Genomic DNA, 27,640 nt, shown 5'->3' with positions numbered 1-27,640 from the left:
CCTGGTAGTACTGGACCTGTGAGGTGTGCGGGCGGGTGGCTGCGAGAGGCTTTGGCTGACATGGCTCCCAACGCGCCGGCAGCCGAACCCGAGTGTCCTAAAGGCATCCGGGCTGTGCTGCTGGGGCCACCTGGGGCTGGCAAGGGTACGCAGGTGAGCGTCCGGACCTGGCTGGGCAGCGGAGCCCGCCAAACTCCAAGGTCAGGGCGGCCGGAGACCCGGAAGCCCTTTTCTCGCCCAGCAGCCGGCGGTGGGCTGAGGCCTGGGGGGACCCTGGCCAGGATCTCCGGTTTTGGTGGCGTGTTTAGGAGGAGGGTCCACATAGGAGATCGAGGAGTTTGGGTTAGGATTAGCATGCTTGAAGGATCCAGAATTGGCGTGTCGTGTGGGGGGAAAGGATCTCGGGGTAGTTGGATGCCTTGTGGGTTAGAGTACAGCTTTGAGGGTTGGGGTGAGCCTGGGACTCTGAATTATAGACTCAACGGAGACAAGATTCCTTGCGAGTTGGAAGTGAATTGTCCAGTTAGGGTCGCGTTCCAGGCACTATGGGTAGGAGAACTTTTTTGATAATGATTAACGACCGCTGGTAGAGGAACATCTCCAACACGTGAGGCAGAATGGGAGCTGGTGTGGGATTAGGAGTGCAGCTAAGAGAATGAGGTATGATAGATGTGAGCCACGAGTTGGGGAAGGGGGTGAACACCGAACAGCTGAAGGCTGAGCAGCGCAGGATAACTTAAATGATTTTAGATGAGAGAGAACTTAAAAATTTCATAGCTTCATGAATCAACAGATAGGAAAACAGGCCCAGAAAAGTCAAATGACTTTCCCAAGTTAGTGAAATTGGTCTTATGGAAACTTGGGCCTCCAAAGGATTGGAGTCTGAAGTTGGCTTTTTGGCCTAACAGACTACAGGGCCTCACTTGGCATCTGAGCCCCCTCTAGATCTGGGAAATAAAGGGGCCATTGATCAGAGTTGGGATTTATGATCTCATTTAGGTTTTGGAAGCCCTTAAGTTGATTATTGATGTCCCCTTCCTGCCCAGGGTTTAGCATTGCCCCACAGCACAGACCCTGGGCCTTGGATTTCAGCCTATCATTAGGCACTAAAGAGGGAATTTCTGAAAGTCTGGGCTTCTAGGTGAATGGGGACTGTTTTATGCCCACTCTTCATAGCACAGACCAAGTTTAAAAGTTTTGGCAAGCCTGGCCTAGAGACCATGCCTATAGTCCCAGCTACTTGGGAAGCTCAGGCAAGAGGATCATTTTGGCCATTAGTTTGAAAACAACCAGGGACACTTTACCAAAAAACAAAAACAAAACAACAACAACAAAAAAAACTTGGCAAACAGACTATGTCACTCATTCTTGGGACCCCTGTGGCACTCAGCACATTACTTGACATTTATTAGGATTACTAAAAATGGATGAATGACACAGATTAATGTGGGTGATGAGGAAAAGGGAGGTCTAGAAGGCTCAAAACATTCCTGTGACTTTGCTTTCCACCTGGGTCAGGAAGGACCAAGACCACTTTCCCTTTTCTCACCATAAACTGAGCTGATTCTTCTTGGGGCCCCACCCAGTACCTAATCCCCTTGTACTCAATGATGTTGACATCTCCTTCCTGTTACCACCTCAATTATTAGGTAATCTGTAGCCTAGAGATGTTTAATCTTAGACTTTGCAGATTTTTGCTGTGAGTGACTCAGTACTAACAGTAGCTTAAATGCATCTTTGGCTCTTTTCCTTAACTTACATTGAAATTGGTAGGTTCAATAGTTGTGAAATGCACAACCATCCTAGTGCTGAGACAAGAGCTTTATAGTCTAGCAAGCTGTGTAACTTCAGAGTCTTAGTTTTCTCACCTGAAAAATGAAAAATTCACCAGGATGCTGAACAATTATGCTTCATATATTTATAATGTGTCCAGATGTAGCTAGTGGACAGCCTAGCACACTGTAGGTGTTGAATGAATATTGACTCCCTTATCTCAGTAACATATCTCCTCTCCCCCTGACTCTAATGTATTTCAGTGTAAAAGATGACTAATTCAGGACATTTGAGGAAAATAATACAGTTGATTAATGTAGGTGATGAATGACAGAAGTTGACCATGGTAGTTGATGAATGGTAGAAGAGAAGGCTTTGTGGAGAATATTAGAACTGGGACTTGAGGAAGGATTAAGATTTACACAAGTCACAATCTCTGTACAGCTTCCTTTGCATTGTGGGAACCATAGAAATACTGGTGGTTGTAGTTTCATGCAATTAAAAAAGAGTTGAGCAGGGTGTGGTGACACACACCTGTAATCCCAGCTTACTCAGGAGGCTGAGCTAGGTGATTTGCAAGTTGAGGACCAGCCTGGGCAACTAAATGAGACCCTGTTCAAAAATAAAAAGGGCTGGGGATATAGCTCAATGGTAAAGCACCCTGGGTTCAATGCCCAGTACTGGGAAATTTAAAAAGGTAATAAACCAAAGGAAGGTAGCAAGTGGCAGTCTGTAGCAACATTTCACCTGCAGACATACTCCACACCCATACTTTTTTATTATGTTGAGTTTTGAATACGTCAAACAAGACAGGATGGTGTAATGGGTCCCCGTAACCATTAGCTGGTGGTCATTGCTTCCCCACCCACTCTCCCTTCAGAAAGCATCTCCCAGGTATCATAGTTTATCATTTGTAAATATTTCAACGTACATCTCTAAAAGATCAATTCTTTTTTGAAAAAATATGAATACAATATCCCCTAAAAAATTAACAATTTTAATAGTAGTTAATGTTCAAATTTCCATTTGTCTCACAAATATGATAGTCTCTTTTAATTTTTTGCTCTTTATTTTTTTTAAATCCTACATTTTTGTACGGAAAACTAGTTTGTCCTGGGAGTATTATTGCTCATTTCTGAAATTTTTTATTGTGTTCCTATGGTGTGTTTAACATTTTCTTCTGTCCTATTTCCTATAAATGTTTAGTTTAACCCATATACTTATTCAGATTTAGGATCAATTTATTGGCCCAGCTACTACAGGTGATGCTCTGCTCTCCATTAACAGGCACCTACTTGATACTTTTTTGTCTCTGGGTATTCACATCCATAGCTGTTCAGTGCCTAGGTCCATTAATTCCTTATGGGTAGCAAAGTGATGATGTTCTAATTATATCACTCCTTTTTCATTTCTTAGCTGAACTATCTCTGTCCTCCTTTATTTGTACCCATTAATATTGAAAAAGTAAGATAATGCTTAATTTGTTCTCTTTAATTGTCAGCTTTCAAAATAATACATACTATGGAATATTTCAGTTGGGAAATTTCTCTTTAAATTCAATTTCTCTTTAAACTCAGAGCTCCAATTTATCTTAAAAAATTAGAGAGCTGGGCTGGGGTTGTGGCTCAAGCGGTAGCGCGCTCGCCTGACATGCGTGTGCCCCGGGTTCGATCCTCAGCACCACATACAAACAAAGATGTTGTGTCTGCCGAAAACTAAAAAATAAATATTAAAAAAAAAATTAGAGAGTTGGGGTTGTGGCTCAGTGGTAGAGTGCTTGCCTCACATGTGTGAAGTACTAGATTCGAGCCTCAGCACCACATTAAAAATAATAATAAGGGCTGGGGATGTGGCTCAAGTGGTAGTGCACTCGCCTGGCATGCGTGAGGCACTGGGTTCGAGTCTCAGCACCACATAAAAATTTTTTAAAAATAAAGATATTTAGGGCTGGGGATGTGGCTCAAGCGATAGCGCGCTCGCCTGGCATGCGTGCGGCCTGGGTTCGATCCTCAGCACCACATACCAACAAAGATGTGTCTGCTGAGAACTAAAAAATAAATATTAAAAAAAATAAAAAAATAAAGATATTTAAATAATAATAATAAATAAACAAAATAAAGTTATTTTTTAAAGGGGGGCGCTGCAGCTCTGGCTCAATGGTAGAGTGTTTGCCTGGCACATGTGAGGCACTGGGTTCGATTCTCAGCAACCTATATGAATAAAATAAAGGTCCATCAACAACTAAAAACATTTTTAAAAATTAAAAAAAAATATTAGAATGTCTGGCAGCCATGGGCCTCCATTCCAGCACAGCAGTAATCTGTTGCAACTGAGTAATATTGTTACTTTGGATGGTCAGTGTACTCTCCTGTCCCCTGCACAGTCCCCTTTGCTGCCTATTGCTTACATTAGAATCATTTCACTCATTTACATTGCCTGACTGTCCCCTATTGACAAATATTTGCCACCTTTAATGTAAAATCCCTAACCTGGAATTAGTGCCCAGTGCCTTCTCAGAAGTTTTCTTCCTATTACTACTTCCTGCTATATTTATTATTTTAGGTATTTTATGTTGGCATGACTTAAATCTTTTTTTTTAATTCCTCAATTTAAAATGGTTAACCATTTAAAAACTGTTTTTGTGTCAGTGAAAGGTTTTAAAACATCTAGAATACTTGGGTTTGTTATTTTATTTAAATAACTTTATTTCTGTCTCCCTTCTAGAGTTGGATATTCCTCCAGTGTAGCCAAAAATAAGTGTGTTTCTTTTCTTTTCCTCTGCCAGTCCCTCCTTGTTTTTCCAACGTGTCCAGCTTTGGCCAGTTATTGGAGGCCAAGTACACTTAGGCAATCACTTGCCATCTCCCAGTTCAGGTTTATTCAATTACTCTAGTGAATTTAAATTCACAGCAACTCTAAGACCCACACTCACATCCCCTCTGTTACAGTTGGAGAAATAGAATTCAATGACTTGTTCTCTTGGCTCTGGAGCAAGTAATTGGTAGAGATTATGCCTGAATGATTCCAGTGCTCTTTCTGCTGCTGTCTGCTTCCCCAAGTTGGACTTTCTCCTATGCTGCGTGACTCAGTAGAATGTAATAATTATAGCATAGTTGTAACCCTTTACTCATTATGTGACAGACCCCAAGCTAAAGATTTTGCATGCTTCATCTGATTTAATTTTTATAACCCTAGAAGATATGTTCTGTCGTTATCCATACCTTTTTTACAGAAATTGAGGCCCTAAGGCTATATCTTGCTACAGGATACAAACACAGTAAGTAGCAAAGGCAGGATTTGAACTCATGTCTGCCTGATTCTTCATCAGTCATCATTTTGGATATGCATACAAGAAGTACACACTAGTTATCTATAAAGCACCAATTTAAAATATATAAATGAGGGCTGGGGCTGTAGCTCAGCGGCAAACCGCCTGCCTAGCATGAGTGAGGCACTGGGTTCAATCCTCAGCACCACATAAAAATAAACAAATATAGGCATTCTATCCATCTACAACTACAAAAAAAATTTTTTAAATAATTAAAAAAAAATAAAATGTATAAATGAGTGGAAGGTAGAACAATAAGAGTAGAAGGAGAATAGTGGGGAGGGGAGAGGAGGGAAGGTCACCAGGGACTGAAATGGAGTAAATTAAATTCCATGCGTGTATAATGTCAAAATGAACACAACTATAATGTCCGAATAAAAGAAAAAAAATAAGTAAATAGAATTTTAAAAATACGTGCTAGTAGAAGTTGCCCTGTGGGAAGCATCAGATAAGTAACACAAATGCCAAGTTAGTTCAGGAATAGAACAAGAACTGTAATTTGTCACAGGCCTCCTGTATATCCTCCTACCCAACCAGTGAGGTTGGTGATGATAGCCCCAGTAAGAGGCAGAGCTGAAATCTAAACACAGTTTCTATAATTAAAAAAAAAAAAAAAAAAAAAACTTTTACATGAAAGTATAATATGTATAGGGAAAGATGCAAATACTTTTTAAAATGATGAATTTTACAGTGTTAACACAGTTTTGTATAGCTTACACCCATTATCAAGACAGAACATTGCCAGCACTGTGAAATCTTGTGGTTGCACACACACACACACACACGCCCCTCTCATATGTACAGCTATGCTACACTAACACTCAGTTGTTTTAAGGCCATTTAGTGTCATGGATAAGAGCTAGGCCTTTACAGTCATGGGACCAGCTGCCAGCTCTGCTTTTACTAGTTTTGTGATCCTAGACAACTAGCCTCTGAATTTCTTCTGTAGAGAGCAGATAGAAATAGCTCATACCTCTTGGGTTTATTATGTATTATGCATACTAAATATTGTAAATTAATGCTTGGAAAATTGCTTGGCATTTTCTTCAGAGGAAGAAGAGGTCATTGGTAAGGTTTTTTGTTGGGAGAAATGGATGCAAAATTTTACTGTAGAGAAGGATATGGCTGAGACCAGTAGAGGAAAGGAAGAGGGCATTCCTTTGTAGAGAAGAGCCTATTTTATGTGTGGGAACCATACATAACAGCAACTTGCCTGAGTGGTGCCAGGCAGGACATACATGTAGAGTACTTTCAGAAGGAAGTTTGAAGAGCTTGCCAAATGTAGGATTGATTGTGGAGGGCATTGAGTGTCAGACTAAGATATTTGTCTCAGTACTAATGTCTTAGCACTGAGATATAGAAAGCTTCTAAGTGTTGTGTGTTTGTGTGGTAGGGAGAGGGTGGTATATCCAGCAGTATTGCAGGATATGATTCTTTTGTTTTGTACTGGAGATTGAACCCAGGGTGTTTTAGCACCGAGCTACCTCCCCAGTAATTTTTACTTTTTTATTTTGAGACACAGTCCCACTAAGTTGCTTAGGGCCTTGCTAAATTGCTGAGGCTGCCCTTGAACCTGCCGTCTTCCTGCCTGAGTCTCCCAAGTCACTGGGATTACAGATGTGCACCTCCTTGCCTGGCTATGCTGAATGATTTTGCACACATACTCTCATTAAATCCCCATGGTAATTTTGAGTGAATGATAGAACCTGGTTTCCAATCCAGATGTGTACCAATACAAAACTCAGTCTCTTGCCACTACCCCAGAGTGTCACAAACTGTGTGTGCATCAGAATCCCAAGGCTCTATATGAGAACCCCTGAATCGTAACTGTAAGGGTGGGTCTAGCATTTATACTTTAAGCAAGTGCCTCACGTGATTGCAATGATATAGTGCTCTACTTAGGATAGGGTTACTTCCAGATAAGATCCATTGTATGTTGAAAATGCATTTAGTACATATAATCTATTAAACATAGCTTAGCAACACAGTATGTTGTACATTATCAGCTGTTTCCACTCATGATCTTATGACCAACTGGGAACTGGAGTCTGAAACCCAGTGTCTATTGCCTTTGCCCAGCATCACAGAAGAGGGTCATTCCACGTTTTGCTAGCCTATGAAAGTTCAAAGCTTCAACTGAATGTATATCTCTTTAAAACCATATAAAAGCCAGGCATTGTAGCACACTCCTGTAATCCCAGTCTCTTGGTAGACTGAGGCAGGAAGATTACAAGTTCAAGGCCAGCTGAGGAAATTTAGCTCAAAATAAAAAGGACTGGGATGTAGCTTAGTGGAAAAGTGCCCCAGGCTCAATCTCCAGTATCAAAAAGAAAACTGTGATAAAACCAAAATATCCTAAGTTGTACTGGGAGAAGTCAGGATCCTTCTATACTGATGTTTGAGAACTACTAAGCCCCAGCATGCTGCCTCTAGTAGTTTTAGCCATTCCCATCCACTCCTCGCAAAAAAGTTCTCCACCACCCACAAGATCCTCAAAGAGGTAATGAGTATGGTACTTGGGTTCAGAAATAGTCTGGCCAACTGCAGAGTGTGATTGTGTGAATTCTAGGCTCCTCTTCACAGTGTGGCCCAGTGGCCAGCCGCCCATCCAGGCCTAGAAGCTGGTTTAAAATTAAGCACTTGCTAAGCACTTGCTCAGCGCTGGACTTCTGGAATCATAATCTGCATGTAAATAGTACCCCTCCAGGCAGTTTGTAGTCTGAAAAACTACTCTAAAGCATAAATTTGAAGTATGATGGGATTACAATAGTTACTTCATTAGGCTTCAAGCCCATCCACATTCTTTGCATGAACTCCCATGCAGCCAACAAGAAGTAGTCTTTCACCATGCCTCATCTTCCTATTAGTGTGAGTTCTTCATGCAGCTGTAGAATCCAATTACCTAGAACAGTGTAGAAGAGCCTCGCAGTTTGGGAAGGATGATAGAACAATTAGGTTCTGTGCTAACAGCTTTTCTCTGTAGTGTTTTGGTTACCTTTTTCCCATGAGCAAGGCTGACCTCCAAATGATTCACCCAAGTTAATTTCAACAACCAAGGAGAGATTGAATGTATGACCACAGTGCCAGCTTGGTTTTCCACTGCCAGCCGATTCTCACTTTCACTATTTTCCCAAAGTGCAAAGTTTTTAATGCTTTCTCATATGGGTTCCATTTCATTATAAAGTAATTTCTTTGCTCCAATTGAATCAGTCCATGAATCAAAAACCAGAATTTCCTGCATTGAGCCCCATTTACTTTGGTTGTGTGCACCTAAGAAAACTCAGAGAACAAACTGGTTTTGAACAAGTTTCCAAACTACTTAACTTCCTAAAACAACTGAACCAGAAAGCTAAGTATTAAGTTCTTTGATCCAATTCAGTTCTCTGTGAATTCTGAATTCTTTTTTGCCACTACAAAGAGCTTAGTGGAAAAATGCTCCCTGTCTGAGGTCTTTTCATGTTCTAATTCTGTTCCAATTTATAGTCCACCAAACTATTGAATCTTTGAAGACAGAGTCTAAGAGTGAATATAGATCTAAGGCAGGGGTTATGCTCACTGAGGACTTACTATGTGCCAGGCCTACATATACAGAATTCTACAGAATCTTCTCATCAACTCAGTGATAAGTAATATTACCATCTCCATTTCACTTAGAGGAAATTTGAAACCTAGAAAGGTGAAGTAACTTCTCAAGTCACATGTAGTGATTGGTGGACCTGGAGTCTGAAACCCAGGCAGATTGACTTTCAAGACGATGCTTTTAACCACAAGGCTATACTGCATCCAGAGCTACCATGTGGGTGCTGTTTGCCATATGCTCTGCTTCTATATCAATATAAGCCTCACAGATACCTTCTGACATGGAGCTTTTTTTTTCTCTCTCTTTTTTGCCTTCATGTTAAACAGATAAGGAAGCCAAGTCTATGAGAAGTTAAGTGATTTGACCAAGGTGATGCAGCTACCTCATGACAGGAGGGGAGGAACCCCTGCTGGGAAGCAGACGTGTTCTTCACCCTGCCCTTAGCTTCCAGGCCCAGTTGTCACAGTACATGACAATAACACGTTCATTCTTGGGCAGATACTCAGCACATTATGTGCCCAGTACTATGCCACATGCTTTATATGCATGATCTTATTTAAGCTTCACAGCAGGTATGTGAAGTATTAATAATTTTGTTCTTCCCATTTGTAATAGTGAAAGTAGTGATAATAGTAGTTTACATGTTTGTCATGTATAATTGTTTTCATAATCCAGTAATTTACATTAGAATATGATATGTGGTGCTTTTATCTCTTTATAAGTAAGAAAGCAGGAACTTGACTGAATTTACACAGTGGTAGGATCAGGTTTATGCCCAGGCAATCTGATACCAGGGTCTGCAGGGTTAACTGTATCTTGTTTTTTGTCTTTCTTCCACAGGCCCCCAAATTGGCAGAAAACTTCTGTGTCTGCCATTTGGCCACTGGAGATATGCTGAGGGCCATGGTGGCTTCTGGCTCAGAACTGGGAAAAAAGTTGAAAGCAACTATGGATGCTGGGAAACTGGTAGGTTTGGTCGCATTAGTGAGTTGATATTCCTGAGTCTAGATCTACACAATCCAAATATAATAGCCACCAAACACATGTGGCACTTTATATGAATTTAAAATTCAGTTGTGTGTGGCCTGGGGATATAGCTCAGTTGGTAGAATACTTGCCTTGCATGCCCAAAGGCCTGGGTTCAAACCCCAGCACCACAATCAGTCAGTCAATAAATAAATAAATAAAATTCAACTGTGCTAGCTATGTTTTGGGTATTCACCAGGCAACAAAGACACAGAACATTTCCATCATCACTGAAAGTTCTTTAGGGCAGCCCTGTACTCTATTATATTACATTATATAAATTTTTAGAATAGCAAATTACCTCGTATGTTCTGAATTTGTGACTCTGAATTTATTTACAATATTCTTTGGGGTTTTTTTTTTTTTTTTTTTGGTGATGCTGAGGATTGAACCCAGCCCATGGTAGGCAAATACTTTGCCAAATGAGCTACATCCCTTATTCACAGTATTCTTGAGGTTCCTTTATGCCTAATGCTTTATTGTAATATATTAAAATTTTAGGGCCAAGACTGAAACTGCCATCCCTAAGCCAGAACTCAGGGGTATTCAAAAGAAGACTCAGAAAGTCACAGATATATTTTTTAACCTCTTGCATGGCCGTGTTCTCTGTCTCTAACAAGGGAGTTAGCAATTGGAACAAAAATAATTCTACTTGGGGAATATAATGGAATTTTCTCTTGAGTTTAGACCGGTTGGCCTGATTGGACAAATACAATGTATTAGATACTAAATCTCTAATTAATGCCAGAGCTTAATTATAACTGAGTTATTCTAGAACTTGACCTCTAGAAATCACCTTCAGAAGTCATTTTGTGCTTGGTTCTCTGGTATTTTTGTGTCTGATTATGTTGGCTGGGGAAGTTACTGAGTTTTGCTTTCACCTCTGATTTCCTTTTAGGCTTGGAGTTACCCCATAGTATGTGTGCCCACCTAACCATTTCTTTTCTAGCTATTCATTTATGTTAATGAGGCTTTCAGTCAAGTCAGCAGCTAGATATTTTATTTTGGACATAAGGTCTTGGCAGAAAATTCTGTACTGAGAAATTTGGGATGTGACCATAGGATTGCTTCTCTCCAACCTTCTCTTAGTCATAGAGCTGATACTTTGTCCCCTAGTTCCTAACGAGTCCCTAACGAGTCCTGACAAAAGACCATTAGCTACCATAATGAGAAACCTTCACTGCAACACACAGTAGGAACTTTTGTTTCTATAAAGGCTCAGCAGAAGAACCAGATTTTGAAAGTTGAGAGGGGTCCTTATTAGGGTTTCAGAGAGGTTCAGAAACATACAGGTCCTTCAGTTCCATATTTCTGATCCAGTCTTACCAATTCAGTGAAGTTCTCTGTTGTCTTATATTCAGGATTGCCCAGATGTGTGACCAAGCACATATCTCAGTCGTTATACTGTTAGCCCAATCAAAATTGTGAATCAGGAATAGTTGGTGTCTGCCTGCATTCTAATCAATCCCTTTTCTATCCTGGTTTTCTTGGATGATATCTTAGCCATAGACCCTCACTTGTGCCTTGAAGTCAGCTGGTTGTTGATAAGCTGTTATCTGATGGTTAGGACTCTTGACTCTAGTAGCAAGAGAGGCCTTCAGGACCTACCACATGGAGTTCTGGTGATCTGACAGACTATAAAATCCCCTTCCCTCACCCAGATTTTTGGAACACAAGAGAATTTCAAGGGAAAAGAATATGTATGGCAACTACAAGAACAATGACAAAACCAGGTCTTGCAAATGGAGCCACTTGCTCTCATTTTTGCTTCTTTGGGGTCAAGAGGACTTGCCATTTAGTAATTAAGTGAAACAAATAAAAACTTTTGACCCTAAAGATAGACTAATGTCACCTAGTTAACAAATTTAAACCCAAGGCTGTTTTGTTCTTTACTTCCAGGTGAGTGATGAAATGGTAGTGGAGCTTATTGAGAAGAATTTGGAGACCCCGTCATGCAAAAATGGCTTTCTTCTGGACGGCTTCCCTCGGACTGTGAGACAGGCAGAAATGGTGAGTTGTTTATTATTTCTGTTACCATTTCCTGAGAGCAAACTCTGGCCCTTTATCTCTTAATCCCTTTGAAGGAGATGGGTCTGACCAAGCTCTGATAACTTAGGTGGGTCACACTCTTTTACAGCTTGATGACCTCATGGAGAAGAGGAAAGAGAAGCTTGATTCTGTGATTGAATTCCGCATTCCAGACTCCCTGCTAATCCGGAGAATCACTGGAAGGTATTTGTCCCTTGAAGGTCCCTTCTTTTCATGTTTCCTCAAATCTGTCATACTATGAGAATTGCTCTTACCTAATCCCACCCATGAAGCTTAGTGCCATTTCAACAAGGATTGATCTTATTGGTCACATCCACTGAAGTGGTGACATGAATTGATAATATAGGAAAAAGAGCAAGGGATTTAAAGTCAGCATCTCAGTCCTATCTTTTTATCTTTTACCCTAGGCACTTTTTTTAACCTCTCTCTAAGGCTGTTACCTTTTCTGTGGTATAGGGTTGATAGTACCTGCTTCAGGTCCTATTCAGATGCATGTTAGATAACAAAGTACATAGTTCAGAGCTTTGCTTATAGTAGGTGCTTAAGAAATTCCTTACAGGTGTATCTCTATTTTAGTGCTTTCTAAATCTGATTTCAGTGGAGTTTCATTGTTTGCTGTGGGCTTTTTATTAATTATAAAAAATAATATGACCATCTACACAAAATTTAGAAAATAGAGGAAATATTTGTTCATAGTGCAGAAATATGTTAGAAGTTCTCTGGGGCTGGGAATGTGGCTCAATTGGTAGCGCGCTTGCCTGGCATGCTTGCGGCCCGGGTTCAATCCTCAGCACCACATACAAACAAAGATGTTGTGTCCAATAACTAAAAAATAAATAATAAAATTTAAAAAAAAAAGTTCTCAATCATGAATGGACCCTCCAGCTGGGCGCTGTGGCACACATCTGTAATCCCAGTGGCTCAGTAGGCTGAGGTAGGAGTATGGCAAGTTTAAAGCCAGCCTCAGCATCTTAGCAAAGCCCTAAATAGCTCAATGAGGCACTAAGCAACCCAGTGAGATGTTATCTCTAAATAAAATATAAAATAGGGCTGGAGATGTGGCTCACTATTCAAGTGTCCCTGAGTTCAATCCCTGCTACCAAAAAAAAAAAAAAAAAAGGACCCTCCGTTCCTCCGTTCTTCTCTTGAATATGGGCTATACCTTTTTTTATCTTTCTCAGTTTAATGAAGTCTCAGGAAAGTGGTCATTGCACTTTGATCTATGCAGATATCTATGATCATTATTTTTTTTTTAAGAGAGAGAGAGAGAGAATTTTTAATATTTATTTTTTAGTTCTCAGCGGATACAACATCTTTGTTGGTATGTGGGGCTGAGGATCGAACCCGGGCCGCACGCATGCCAGGCGAGCGCGTTACCGCTTGAGCCACATCCCCAGCCCCAATGATCATTATTTTTTAAAAAAACATTTATTTTTTACGTATAGATGGATACAACACAATGCCTTTATTTTTATGTGGTGCTGAGGATCGAACCCGGGTCCCGCCCGTGCTAGGCGAGTGCCCTACCGCTGAGCCACAATCCCAGCCTTTATGATCATTATTTTTAATTGTCACTTGAAATTTCATGTAGTAGGTAGAACATTCCTTACTTAAGTATTCCCTTATTGCTGTACATTTGTGTTCCTTTTGATTAGCCACTGTTAAATTGTTAAGTGTGATCATTATATGACATGTAAATTTTTAATTAGGAAGAAAATGTGTTCTTGTTTTAGACTATTTTGATTTTCTGAGGTTGAACATATTTTATGTATCTATCATCCATACCTTCAAAGAGAAAGACAGACATATAAATAGATGGCAAAGTGATAGGAGAAATGTTTTCCTAGAAGGCTGTAAAAATTAGTCATATCTACCTTATATTAATTTTCTTTTCAAATGTCCAAGTTTCATGTTTTCAGCTGTTCCATAGGCTCCTTAATTGAAGGGACTTTTTTTTTTCCTTTGGATCCCTGTTGGGTACAGAGTAGACAAAGTTCATGCAGGCCAACAAGCAATAGGATTGACAGTTAAAAACATCACTAGGCCTGGAGTCCCTGAGGTGCAAAGCAGATGTAAACAGAACCAGGTGACACTGGGGACCTTTGACTCAATGGGTTCAGCTTCCTGAGTACCTGCTTTCTACATAGCATAGTTATTAACCCTGCTGGTGGAGGACCAGGAGAGGCTCTACAGGAGGAACAGTGTAATGATGCCCATCTCTGACCTCAAAGAGTCATATATTTGAAATCTGGGCTATTCAGTAATTTAGTACAGTAGGAGGTTCAAGAACAGTCTGGAGACAGGGAGAGAAGCTGCCTAGAGGTATGATATCAGTTCAGCCTTTCTGGATGAAGAGAATTCAGTGAGTCAGACTTCTAAGAAGGGAGTAGAAGCAGAATTGAGTATGCATTGGAGAGGAATTCTACCTATGACTAGTAGCAAACTTGTCTGCTCCATAGCTGGAGGAGTACTCTGGAAATGGGGGGCAAAGTAAGTGCTTTTGGAAAGAGAAGATGGGAGTTTGATGGGAGGTCTACCAGACTGAACAGGGTGGACTTGACAAAGAGTTCAGGAGTCATGGGATGTTCTCAAGCCACTTGATGTTGGGGCAAAAAGTGCATTCTAAGAACATTACCTTGGTGTTAGCATATAAAGTAAATTGAAGAAGAAGAGCAACAAGATAAATACCCCATCTTGGAGCTTGCACATAAGCCACATGAAATGACGGAGGCCTGCAGCTAGTGGGTGGGGATGGAGGGAGCAGACATTCTAAAGAACTAGCTGCAGTATTACAATAAAGGGTGGAAGGGGAAGACTCGGCCCCTCTTTTTGGAAATGAGTGGTTTAGTGTGACTTCCTCACTCAAAGAAGAGGACCCATTCCCTCACAGGGCATGCCAGACTAGTAAAGATGTTTTTCAAAATTCACTGAGTAGATGAGTGGCAGAACCATCACCAGAAACCTGCTTTCTGCTTCCTAGAATACTGTACTGATGAAGGAAGGGAGGCAGATAGTAGACCGTTCAATGTAGCTCCTGTTTAAGTCTGAGGCGATAAGGACCTCACTATAATAGATTTCTGAATTAGTTATAGCCTCACTTATGATAATTTAGTATCTTGAATGTGATAGTTTTTATTTTTCACCTACTCAGTATTGGTTTTCTAGTATCCTAATTATCTTACCAGTTGGCTCTCTGGTGTCATTATCCTAATGTCTAGTGCTAATAAAAAGAGCTGATGCCAAATGGGGTGGTGTACACCCGTAATACCAGCAATTTGGGAGATGAAGCAGGAGGATGCAAGTTCGGGGCCAACCTCAGTAACTTGGGCCCTAAGTAACTTAGCAATAGATTGTCTCAAAATAAAAAGGGACAGAGGTATAGCTCAGTGATAAAGTACTCCTGGGTTCAATCCCCAGTACCAAAAATAAATAAATAAAAATAAACAGTGTCTGTAGAATTCCAGCCTTGGTTGCTTCTTATTTTTGCCTCTATATTCAGGCCAGCCCAGTGACTCGTGGAGCTGTTTTTGTTGATACTTGAAACTAATCCCATTTTGAGAACCTGGAGACTGGGCTTGCTTTCTTTCATTTACCTTCTGGAAAACGAGCCTTGAATTTCTCTTTAAAATCAAGTTTGTGGTAGAGCGCTTGCCAACTATGCAAAAAAAAAAAAAATGTTTGTGGATGGGGAAAGAGCATGTTGTGTGTGAGGGAATCTGGGAATTCACAAATGGTAGTATAGAGATGAGAAAAGAAAAGAGTTGTATTTGTTGCAACATGTCTGCTATGTGCCACGTGTCTTACAGGTGAAGAATACCACTGGGCTGCATCTCATGCCCCTAGCCTTTCCCATAGACATGGCAGCTGAGCCCAGCAGCCTGTGCTCTCCCTCTCCCTGGGCCTCCCAACAGATGCCATTTCTGAATAGATGAATCAAAGGACCTCTTCTAGGGACTCAAATAATGGAGAGGCCAATCTCACTGTACATGTTGCAGTCACAGTTCTCTCCTGTCCCCTTTTCTCCTTCCATTGACCTACTATCACCTTATGCCATAAATGAATCATCTCTCCCTACCCCCTCAGATATGCTGAGATTAAAATAGTGTAGTATCACATGCTGTTAATGTATGACTTCAGTAATATAAACAGAATTAGTAGAATTTCCCAACTGATGTGCTAAGATTATTAATCCCCTCAGCCATCAGAGCAACTGGATAGGCTTGGGGTGCCCATTGCTCCCAAGGAGCAAGCCCCCTGAGTGTTGTACAAATATTATTTCTGTGTATGCCAAGATGTGAGAAGTGTTGGGAAACTCTGATCTAACAGATCTTCGTAAGGAGAGCAGCCATCACTTAAATAAGCAAATTCTTGATAAGCAGAGAATTAGGAAAGCATACAATTTAAGCAAACCCTGGCTGCTGAGCAAAATTTGAGCTGCCTTCCTCTCTACTTCGGTTTCTAGGCTTTTGTGTAGATATTCCTGGTCAGGAACACGGGCTTTGTTGCCTAAGGGGTTTCAGCAGATGCAGGTACTAGCTACATAGTCCTTATCAAATAAATACCTATTCTTGGGCTATTTTGTGACATGTTTTTGTTTTAAAACAAAACATTGTTTTATCTGATCATAGACAGGACTCAAACCTCTGGGCTCAAGTTTCCTTTCTCCTTTAGCCTCTCAAGCAGCTGGTATTATAGGAACAAACCACTGTACCACTTGGTGACTTTTTTAATATATCATTTGTCCTGAATATTGCCCTGTAATGGTTAGGTTGTGCTTTATCTATGTGATTGTAAAGGTGTGCTGCATTATCTCGTGGTATTCATGTGCATGGAATTCTTTTTTTTTTTTTTTTTTTTCTGTTAGCAGCTGTTTGGTTTTGTAATCAAACTGGTTTGGAAAATGGCATTAATCCAGGTGCAGTGGCTGTTCCTCCTGTTGAGGCAGGAGGATCGAGAGTTATATGTTCCACAGTCCTTTCCCTGACTAAGCACTGCTTATGAACAGAAATCTCAACTCATTGCTTCCAACTAGTCTGAGGCTTCAACTTAAGGCCTGAATTGGACGAGGCACTATTAATGTTCATTGAATGAACTAGTGAATAGAATAGATGACTATGTGAGATCAACACCAGAACTCCTTCTTTCAAGTCCTGAATTAAGTAGTTATGTTAGCAGCTTGCCTCTTTAAACACTCATTGTGTTTGGTCAAAATAGAAAATACACCCACTCTGCCTTTACATAAGTCGTTATTTTCCAAATCAATAGTTACCTTTAACTGGGTTTTCTGTTGGGTTAAAGGCTTTACATCCAGCTTTTCTGTCTTTCTTGCTCATTCAGGAGACTTTTGGGGTGCAGAGGCTACTTTCTGGCAACCTGATTCATGTACATTTGCTGTCTTTCAGGCTGATTCACCCCAGAAGTGGCCGGTCCTACCATGAGGAGTTCAATCCCCCAAAGCAACCCATGAAAGATGATGTATGTAAACTCAGGACAGGAAATGTTCTTTCTTCTTTCTCCCTTCATTTTTTGCTCCCTCTGTGTGTGTGTGTGTGTGTGTATGTGTGTGTGTGTCTCTCTCTCTCTCTCTCTCTCTCTCTCTCTCTCTCTCTCTCTGTCTCTCTCTCTCCTTTGTTCTTTCCATCTTCTATTTTATCAATATTACTAACTTAACCATGAAAAATAGCACTGTTAATAAATCAGATGGCTTGTGACAAATCTGTATAGTGTCTCTCTGGGTAGTTTATTGCTTGACCTCAAAGCAGCTGCTAGTGCCAGCTGTTTCCCAGTGCCTTATAATATCTTCTGTCCCAAGTAACCCTGCTCTGATATGACCATAAGTGGTCCACTAATCAGAAAAAGGTTTCAGAGAAGCCCAGAACTAGGGGGTGGATGGGTAATACCGAAGAGAAGTATACTGATCAGTTCTGCTTCACAATATCCTAGAGACTGCTCTGCTGTACCCTGGAGTTTCATACATGGTCATACATGGTCACTAGATCGTTTGCAGTAAGGAGTGCATGTGATCTGTTACGTGCAGGCAACAGTGAGAATTTCCTGGATTTATTTTTGTCATATCAGATAAGTTCATCAGGTCATCCAAGTTCTATAAATACAAATTCCAAAGCCATCATAATTTAGGCACATTTTGAAAAACTGGTAATTCTACCATTCAGAGTTCTTTCTCACTTCACTTTACACTATTAGAATGTTGATGGGTGACACTTTGGTACTTATGCTAAATACTAAAGCAACTAGGATTATAATTACTAATGCATCCCTAATTTCAATGTATTCTTCTTGTCTCGGGGGCCTCTATCTTTCTTGCTTCTCACCCTAGAAGTGTTCATCTTGAAAAGTGAATAGCCTAAGCACAGACCTGTGAGAAAAAGGTCCTCTCTTGAGGGCCTTTTCTCATGTTTCTAATGGGTTCTCTGACTTCTCTGGACCTGCTAGTCTGCTACTGGGAGTGGGAAAATTCTTTACCAAAGAGGGTCTAGATTATCTGTCTTTGTTTCTGATGAACTATGGGATCAGACAACATCCTAGACAGAGTAGTCTCATCTCACATCTGACATGGATAAAGAAACCTTGCAAATAGTCCCAGCCTTTCATTCCCCTTCTTATTCTCAGATCACTGGGGAACCCTTGATCCGCCGATCAGATGATAATGAGAAGGCCTTGAAAATACGCCTGGAAGCCTACCACTCCCAGACCACCCCACTTGTGGAGTACTACAGGAAGCGGGGGATCCACTCTGCCATCAATGCATCCCAGACCCCTGATGTCGTATTTGCAAGCATCCTAGCAGCTTTCTCCAAAGCCACATGTAAAGATTTGGTTATGTTTATCTAATGTTGGGTTCAGAAAGGAATTTCTTCTTCCTATCCCTGTTAAGGGTGTGGGTAGGAATGGCAGGGCAGGCAAAGGGAAGCGTCCTTCCTCAGGCTAGAAGAATCTCTCTTGATTTACTGATTAAAAAGCACTTGCTTGATGTACCTGGTGTGTAGGCAACTCTCATCTCATCTGTGTGTCTATATGTGTTATCAGTATGTGGTCACTCCTACTTTCTATGTTTGGGTCTCAGTTGCTTTACCAACTATTTATTTCTTTAGCCATACTCTTGTGGGTTTTTTTTTTTGTTTTGTTTTGTTTTGCAGTGGTGAGGTACTGGGGATTGAATTCAGGGGCACTTGACCGCTGAGCCACATTTCCAGCCCTATTTTGTATTTTATTTAGAGACAGGGTTTTATTGAGTTGCTTAGCACCTTGCTCTTGCTGAGGCTGGCTTTGAACTCACAGTCCTCCTGCCTCAGTCTCCCGAGCTGCTGGGATGACAAGCTTTCTTTAGCCATACTCTTTATTTTTTAACCAAAATAAACCATACCAGGTATCTGCCAGGTACCCAGTTCCAAAGCCTCATAGTATTTTTCCCAGCTGATAAGAAGTCCAAGGTCACATGAAATCAGACAGTTTCTGATGTAGAGAGTTGGCAGGGAATTCCACTTTTCAGTCTACAATGAAAAGCTACAAGAGTCAGCAACTGGATAGGGATTATTAATTTCCCCCCAAATTGGGAAAATAAAAGGCACTTATATTGCAAATTCCAGAATTTACTGGGAGAAGTTATCACTATACAAAGAGCCAAGCCAGGTTGAAATATTTTTGTGATCTGTATCATGGTGCTGCTATAAGGTATGGATCCTTTGGGACTTGGGTTTGAAAACTGAATTGTTTCAAAGAATTAAACCAGGTAAAAGGTCCTTTGGAATTCAGATTGTCTTCTGAACATCCAGACTGGACAACTGAGAACAGCCAAATCTACTTCCCCAAAGAGAGACCAGGGTAGGTTTTTTTGCTTTGTTTTTAATGTTTGCCTTTGTTTCCAAGTATTAACAAAATAGTGATTTGGGGGGGTGATCTGTTCTTTTATTCATTTTGGTCAGAATTTATTCAAACCCAGTCCCTCTCTAGGATATAAAACCCAAATCAAATGTGTCCTTTTTAAACCCAAATCTCTCCCTCCCATCCAGTCTTTCACCCTTTATTTCATGATGGTAATAGCTACGGAACCCAAGAAAAAAAATCACCCCAAAATAAGATCACCTATGACAGTCACAAAGTTTTTGTTTATAACATTGGCTTCCCTGCTATTAAGCATTTCCTAGGGTCCATGCTGTGCCTTTTGGTCTCTGGTTTGATTGTGGCAAACAGATGAATTAATGGGTTCCTGTGAAGAGACCACAAAACCTGCAGCCTCTGGAAAAACCATTAGAAAGTCAGTGGTACATTCAGTAAGTAATTCTGCCTGCCTCAGCATAATCAGCTGCTGACTCGTTGCAATGGACTATAAAGTGCCCAGTCCCTATCTGACCTGAGCTGTCCTACTGTCTGTGAGACTCCTGGAGGGCTTGATCTCTGCCCACGTGGAAACTGGGCATGGATGTGTGGCCACCTTGTTTTCCTCTTCGCCTAGCCAAGTGAGTGAGTGCTGCCTCTGCCCAACTTTGCTCCCCTGCTTCTAATCTAACTCTGCCTTCTTAATGGAAACCCAGTCTGGTTTTGGGTGTTTCTGGGAAGCACATGGCTTCTGGGAATGGACAAGAAAGAAGAATGAAACTAAAACTATCAGCTATGCCTGCCAAGAGTCTGACATCCTTCTCTGAATGAGGGTGAACTCATGAATCTTGGAATTGACTCATGTTTGACCAAGGATAGTTTCAGGCATTTGGTCTCAGAGTCGGGGTTCTTGAATGTTTGCTAACTGAATGTGTGTGTTCCTTTCTTAAATATTTGACATCTGTCCACAACATTTACATGTGCACACATGCACACACGTGTGCAAGTGACATTTAAATTGCAGGTGAAAACTAAATGATCACAGGAGATAATATACCTTTCTGAGGTGGTTATGATTATATTTTCGCTTCATTTAATTAAAAAATCTTAACCTCAGCAGGCATGAGAGCTTTCATGGCAGAAAAATGTCCAGTGTTTAATGCATTTGGTTGCTGGGGCGTGCATGCCAACCTTTTCTGACATTTACTTGGTTTTTAAAAATCCATTTTGTTCTCTCTTGTTTCCTTTCTATTTCAGCCTAGTAAAGAAGGCCAGGCGAGACTGCACCACTGCTCATCACCCCGCGGCATGATCCCTGCTCTTTGGTGCTGGGCAGAGGGGAAGGGTGTCAGGGGAAGCATGGAGAGGGAAAGACTATTTGGAAGACCAGCAGTGTTGTAGTGAGTGGGGTTTTTTTTACATGTAGGTGGGAGTTTTAAAAATATAAACAATTAATTTAAAAAAAAATACTGTGATTGAGGGTGTGGATACAAATAGGGTGATACAGTATTTCTAAGCAATCGGGTTTTCATTTACTCTGAACTGGTTTCAATATATTTTAAAGCCAGTGTTCTTAGACCTCAGCTTTTATCTCAGAACCTCATGGGGTGCCAGGCCAAGAATGCAGGAAATCAAAATGTGGTCCTGTGTGTTCTGTAGCTTAGAAGAGAGAGTGTTTGATTGTTAATGCTGGTGCCCCACACCATAAGATCAAAAAATCATCTCTATAGGCTAGGGATGTACCTCAGCAATAGAGCACTTGCCTAGCATGTGCAAGGACCTGGTTCAATCCCCAGCATCAATTTAAAAAAAAAAAAATCATCTCCACACCTAAAAGAGATAAGGGGTGTATCGGTGGAGGTGGGGCTCCACAAATCAAGTTTTCTAGTGTTGGGGGAAAAAGGGGGAGGTGGGTCTCTTTCCCTTCCCCTGATTCACCACTCTCATGGCTAAGCTCACGGTCTCAGCAACCACCCAGCACGTGCCACAATCTTACGCCTTCTTTCATCTGTGGTGTGTGAAAGGACCCTTTTTAATAAATGAGCAAGGGCTGGGGATGTAGCTCAGTCGTATAATGCTTGCCTGGCATGCACAAGGCCCTGAGTTTAGTCCCCAGCACCATGAAAAATAAGTAAATAAAAATAATAAAATGAACAAGTGTCCTAAGCTATATCATCCAAAGATTACCCTTTCCATCCTCATATCCTGTGAGTGGGACACTCGACAGCACTGTGATGTATTATCTTCAATGAGGTGCCTTTCTTAATTGACCAAATGCTGCCTTGTTTGACCCTAAGTCAATAAAGTATGTTAAAAATTTGTATCCCCTGTTGTGGCTTTTTTCCCCCCTCCCCTAAGGGAAACCTGGGCTAGAAAAATGATGTTCAATTCTGTACCTGGCCTGGAAACTTTCTCATGGTCACTAGCAGCCTTGTAACAGGAATGTCTAAGTATGTGGTCCTAAGATGCACCTGCAGACCCTCTTAACTATCAACTCTTAGGCCTTTTCTTGATCCCTGAGACTAGGCAGCTTGATCTAGTAGAGATATCACTGTGCTTGGAGTTCAGGAAACCAAGAACAGATCCCAATGTTGGTTTCCTCTCTTTTCCTGCTTCCTCATCTGAAAAAGGCCAGTAATGCATTTTCTGAGGCACTGGTACTAAATGAAGTTTATAAGGAGAAGCTTTGGCTGGGTGCCTGACATATAACAGACGTTGGAAAAATTGTTAGTTGGATCAGAACATATACAGAAAAATACCTGCTTCCTGCCAGGCTGTGTAATTATTGAATGGACAGCTGTCCACAGCCTAGAAAGCCGCTCTTCTAATCCTAAGCCAGTTCTTTGTCTACCTTTAAGGCTGCTGCTTTTAACACCCTCGGTTGCTTCTTTGTGTGTCCTACTTTAAATCCATTTACTCCTCAACAAAAGTGAGCTTAACTGGTTTGTCCAAACTGAAGTTCTCGTGCTTTTGGAAGGCTGCCTTCTTCGCCAGTGAATTTTCCAAGAAATTACTGCTGTTCCCAGAACCAGAGGGAGCTGGTCTAGAAGCACCGCCATTCTTCAGGCATCTTGTTACTGAGAAGCAGAGTCCTCACCAGCATACTAAATCCTGCTTCCTGAGCAGCCCCTCCCTTGTCTGCTCCTCCACTTCCTCACCTCAGCAGTCATTTTCAGGTGTCAGAATGACTGATTTGCTCTGATCGTTTCATTCCCCAAGCTATTTAAACACCCGTGAAAACCTTTCCTTGGGCATCATGTATCCAATTGGAAGGGAATGTTTGGCAAAGCAGCCTGCAAAGCAGCGTAGATTGGTTGAAAAGAATAAGATGAAGATGGCTGAGCAAGCTGTTCTTCCTTTACTCCTTTGGGCCTTGGTGTCCTTGTTGCAAATCAAGATTTAATGACATGAGAATTGCCACCACTCCTGGAGGACTGACGTCACGCCAGGTACTCTCCATACTTGACTGCACATCACTCTCCCAAAACACCCTGTGCAGTTGGAACTGTCCTATTTTACAGGTGAGGAAGGCAAGGAGTCAAGTGATGTTCCTTAAGTCACATCAAAGAGGCAGAGTTAGGGCTGGGGTTGTGGCTCAGTGGTAGAGCGCTTGCCTAGCATGCACCGAAGCCCTGGGTTCGATCCTCAGCACCACATAAAAATAAATAAATAAACAAAATGAAGGTATTTTGTCTAACCAAAAAAATAAAAGAGGGTTGGTTTTAACAGCAGCTTCTCCACCATGAGGCCTTGGGTAACTTATCTCCCCTCATCAGTGGAATGGGAATGATCCTTACACTCTGGTGTGTTAACAACTGGTCACCAAGATGCTCATATGGGTCAGAACAGCCGATACACAGCAGGTACTCAGTAAATGCTAATGGAGTTCAGAGAGAAAATGTGGATATTGGTGAGAGCTGTTGTCTTCCTGACCAGGAGAACCAGGCTAAGGATTCTTAACCCTAGGATATCCTAGAAATCATGAACCTTCAAAAATATATGCAAAATTTTTCTTTTTATATTTTCATAATTAATAACATTGGATGCTTACTGTGTAGGAGGTTCTGCATTCATTATTCTCAGTAAACCCATGGAGGTAAGTACTGTTGTAATGTGTGTGTTGTATGTGTGCATTTTGAGTCATACATGTGTGGCTCCACATCCCAGCCTCATACCATTGTGCTGGGTGATTTGACACTTTCCAGCAGAGAGGGGAAAGATGCTCAGAGGCACTTATGATACAGAAAAGGCCACAAGTCGTGGATCAAATGAAAGGAGAAATTTACCCAGTTATGCTCTGTCACAGTGAAGGATCTGAAGGGGGAACACTGTCACAGGTAAGGTCATCTTTGATTTTATTATCTCTGTGACTTCCTTGCCATTAGAAGGAAGCTCTAGGAACTGCCTTATTCCAGGATGGCCAGGGGGCAGGAGAGGACCCAGTTTCCCCCATCTCTGGTTCTAGAAAGGGTGGCAGCAGGAGGGGGTGTGTATGGACTGTACTTCACAGTCATCCCTCACAGACTGCAGCTCTGTGTAGCTGTGGTCTTGAATTATTCATAACTCCAGAGGGAGTACCGTGCTTCTGAGGTCTCCAGGATGTGGCAGCTCTGTTTAGAGTTGTCTGGGGCAGTGCGATGATGAATTTCTCTCACAGATGGCCCTTTTCAGATGCTCAGACCTGGTTGAGTTGCCCCAGCTAAGTAGGTGGGAGTGGAAAGAAAAGGTATAGTAAACAAAACCAGACTTTGATCTTGTGCAGATGACCCTCAGGCCCATAGGCCAAACATACCTGCATTTTTAGGGGTAAAGTTGCTGTGGCTCGAATCATCCCCTTGTACAGTGGCCCTTAAAGAAAGACTTTTAAGACAGATTCCTCTGGGCTTGGATCTAGGAGACAGGTACGCTGTCGATTTAGGTGGTCTTCATTCTTCTAAGTGAAAGGTGCTTCATTTTCTTGTGTTTTCCTTTTGGCCCTGGCTATGAGGAGATTCAAAATTAAGTCTTATGCTCAACCGCTGTCCTTTCCTCTGCCAGGTTTCTTAATAAAATTTCTACCCCACCTCAATCTCGGTTGTTTTATGTTTAGCATTTTGGTGTTGAATGTTTGTTTTGTAAACTGCCTATAGTGTCTGTTTTGGACCTTGAAAGCTTGTTTGGAGGTTCTAGCAGGGAAGCGCAGCTACTTGTATACCCTTGACCAAAGAACGTTTCTCTATTAGGGAAGGTCATCCTCTTTGACCAAGCATGCAGCTTCAGGAGGGACACACATGGAGCAGTGAGGGAGGAAGGGGACACCCTCCTAGCCAGCCAGATTAATTGCATCAACCCTGGCAATCAGTGGGGTGATAGATGTCCCAGCCAGATAGCCCTCACATCCTAGAGTCTGTTTTGGAAGAGAAGCAAGGTGTACAGGCAAAGTTAATGAGTCAGGGTCTATAGGTCAGGAGTCCTGTGCAGAGGGAGGACACAGGCCAGCGGAGTCCACTGTATTAGGGCTGTTCTAACCTAGTAACCCACCCCATAGAAGTCTTGGGAAATCCACATCATGTTGGAAATAGTACTTTTCAAACAAAGTACAGGAACAATAGAAGGGAAATTTTTCAGCTCATGAATAATGTCAAGATCCCAGAACAGCAAAAGACAAGGATACATACACAGAATTGATAGCCCACTCAGGTGCCATTTTTTCTCCTTCCCCACAGATACATCATAGCCTGAGCTTTGACAGTGCATCAGGCCATCCTTTGCTGTGGGACTGAAAAGTGGGGAATACTTTAATTTTGTGATCATCTCTTGTGTTTTCAGTCATGTCCCCACTGGTGTGAGCATGGGTTCTGGGAGTGACAGAGATCATATGTGGTCAGATCTGGGCACTGACTAGTTCACTATGTGCCCTAGGGGAGATGTTTAACCTCTATGCCTCAACAAACTCATTGTAAAATGAAGATCATAGCACCCCTGTAGAAGAAAGGGTGGCAGAGTTTATATGAATTGAAAAATAGCAGCTGCCTAATATCAGAATGGGTGTCTTTACCCGTTCCTATTCTCTAGTGTCTCCTTCATCCCCTTTGGAAAATGGTACCAAACTAGAACAGGTTATTTTTCATTTTTCATTGGTGTATTTCCTGGGCTGCCAGCTGTGCCCCTGGATGGAGATGGGAATCAGTTCTCTTCCCCAGAGATGGTGATTCTCCTCCAGGTTGGCAGGAGGAATGTGGTCCTGACATGGCAGCCAGATAGTGATAGTCATTTTTTTGTTTGTTTGTTTTTGATGGTGCTGGGAATTGAACTCATGGCCTTGTGTATGCAAGGAAAGCACTCTACCAACTGAGCTATATTGCCAACTCAGATAGTGTTAGTCACTGAAAGTAAGACAGTCTATAGTTGAAGATGAGAACCGGAGCCACTGCTGAAACCATACCTGGGGCTGGCAGGACCCGCTCAGATCCCACAGACCTGCTGCAATGGCTGCCTGCAGGAACTGTCATCCTTGAGGCCAGAATGGAAGGGAACAGACATGCATGATGAGACAGATCTGTATGCTTCAAAAGCACATGACACCAGGGAGGTGCTGGAGTGGATAGAAGTCTAGTGAGAATTTGTTGGCTTCTGTTTTGAGAACCTTTGAAAACTGCCCTGAAATAAGGGAATGAGAGCAGCATCTTCCTGCTGGAGAGCAGGGCAGGATGAGCTGGCGTTTATCAGGTGCTTTTGAACAGAGGCTGCTCAACGCTCTGGAAGCCCTCTCCAGCTGGCAGCTCCAGCTCAGCCATTCCAGTTTGTCTGTGTATCCTAAGGAAATGACTGTGCAGAAAGCATTTTTTATAGCAGGATAAGAAGTGGAAACAACCTAAATTTCCAGCAACAGGGGAGATTGGCTGTGATTCATTCATAGTATGTGATCCTAAAATAATGATTTCAAGACAGAAAAAATGTCATGATAAACTATTGGGTAGATAAACAGATTCTAAAACAATACAAAATGGGTTTATTTTTTAAAGTAAACTTTTTATTTTTAAATAATTCAAAGTTTATAGAAAAGTTCCAAAGATAATATATAAAGTTTCTGCCTATACTTAACCTAGTTTCCCCTATTATTAACATCTTATAAAACTATAGTACATTTATCACAACTAAGAAATTAACACTTGCACATTATTAGAGTCTTACTATATTTGATTTTTCACCAGTTTTTCCACTAATGTCCTTTTGTTGTTGTTTGTTCAGAGATCTAACGTGTTATGCCACATTGCATTTAGTATTTTGAGTTCTTAAAAGTAAACTTAGAAAAACATCTGGAAGGTATAAATGAAAATATTAACTGAAATCATAGCTTAGTGATAGAACTAAGATGTTTACTTTTAAAATGTTACTATGTCTTCTAATTTTTCTGTTTATTGGGTCACATAGTTACATAACATTAAAAAATGAACATCTTTAGGGTGAGTGGGGGCCCTCTGATTACTCCTAGTCTGAATATACTGTATTGTGGTTATTTATGCCTTCTCTTTAGACTGAGCTCAAGAAGAAGGACCTAGTCTGCTTCGTTCCTCTTATCACAGCACCAGGCAAGGCACCAGAGGAAGCACTGATTATGTCTGGTTGAATTAATGGGTGAAGTCAGGCAAGTTTATTGCTATCAGCTCTCAGAAGTTAACTAGTATAACACTCTTTCAGCTTAAGGAAACTCCAGGTTTATGTTTCCTGTTCAGTGTCCCCAGCAGAAGGACAGAACCTGTTTTTGAAGTTTGCAGTCTCAGGGTTAACTTGCATGCTTGTCACTGAATGAATCACTATAGCCAGGTGCACAGAACGTGCCAACTGACCCGGTTTAGGTGAGCTGACCAGGCCTTTAGATTGCTTCCCAAAGAAAAGTTAGCATTCTGCTATCCAAGGGCAGAGGGATAGATGCTGAGCAGGTGAAACACAACATCAGAGCTAGCTCCCCAAAGTAGGCATCTTATCTCAATTTCTTTTCACCAGGCTATAAGCTCCCTGATGAGAATATGACCATATCAGTGCTGTTCATAAAGTCCCTAGCACCC

The 27,640-nt window shown here is 41.4% G+C and overlaps 1 protein-coding gene across 2 annotated transcripts; it reads left to right on the top strand.

The window, feature by feature from the left end:
• Positions 1-21,903, top strand: Ak2 (adenylate kinase 2). Of its 2 annotated transcripts, XM_026406842.2 has the most exons (7): positions 1-153; positions 9,522-9,647; positions 11,607-11,717; positions 11,845-11,939; positions 17,159-17,231; positions 18,387-18,582; positions 20,850-21,903. In XM_026406842.2, exons 1-7 carry the CDS (start codon positions 61-63, stop codon positions 20,852-20,854), a joined length of 699 nt encoding a protein of 232 aa, XP_026262627.2. In that variant the 5' UTR covers positions 1-60; the 3' UTR covers positions 20,855-21,903. The 2 variants fall into 2 exon arrangements, with proteins under 2 accessions (XP_026262627.2, XP_026262626.2); XM_026406841.2 differs by lacking the exon at positions 20,850-21,903 and having other exon boundaries at positions 18,387-20,843.
• Positions 21,904-27,640: the final 5,737 nt, after the last annotated feature.

Source organism: Urocitellus parryii, chromosome 11 (genome assembly GCF_045843805.1).
Source record: "Urocitellus parryii isolate mUroPar1 chromosome 11, mUroPar1.hap1, whole genome shotgun sequence".
Classification (NCBI taxonomy): domain Eukaryota; kingdom Metazoa; phylum Chordata; class Mammalia; order Rodentia; family Sciuridae; genus Urocitellus; species Urocitellus parryii.
This window is presented reverse-complemented; position numbering and strand designations above follow the sequence as displayed.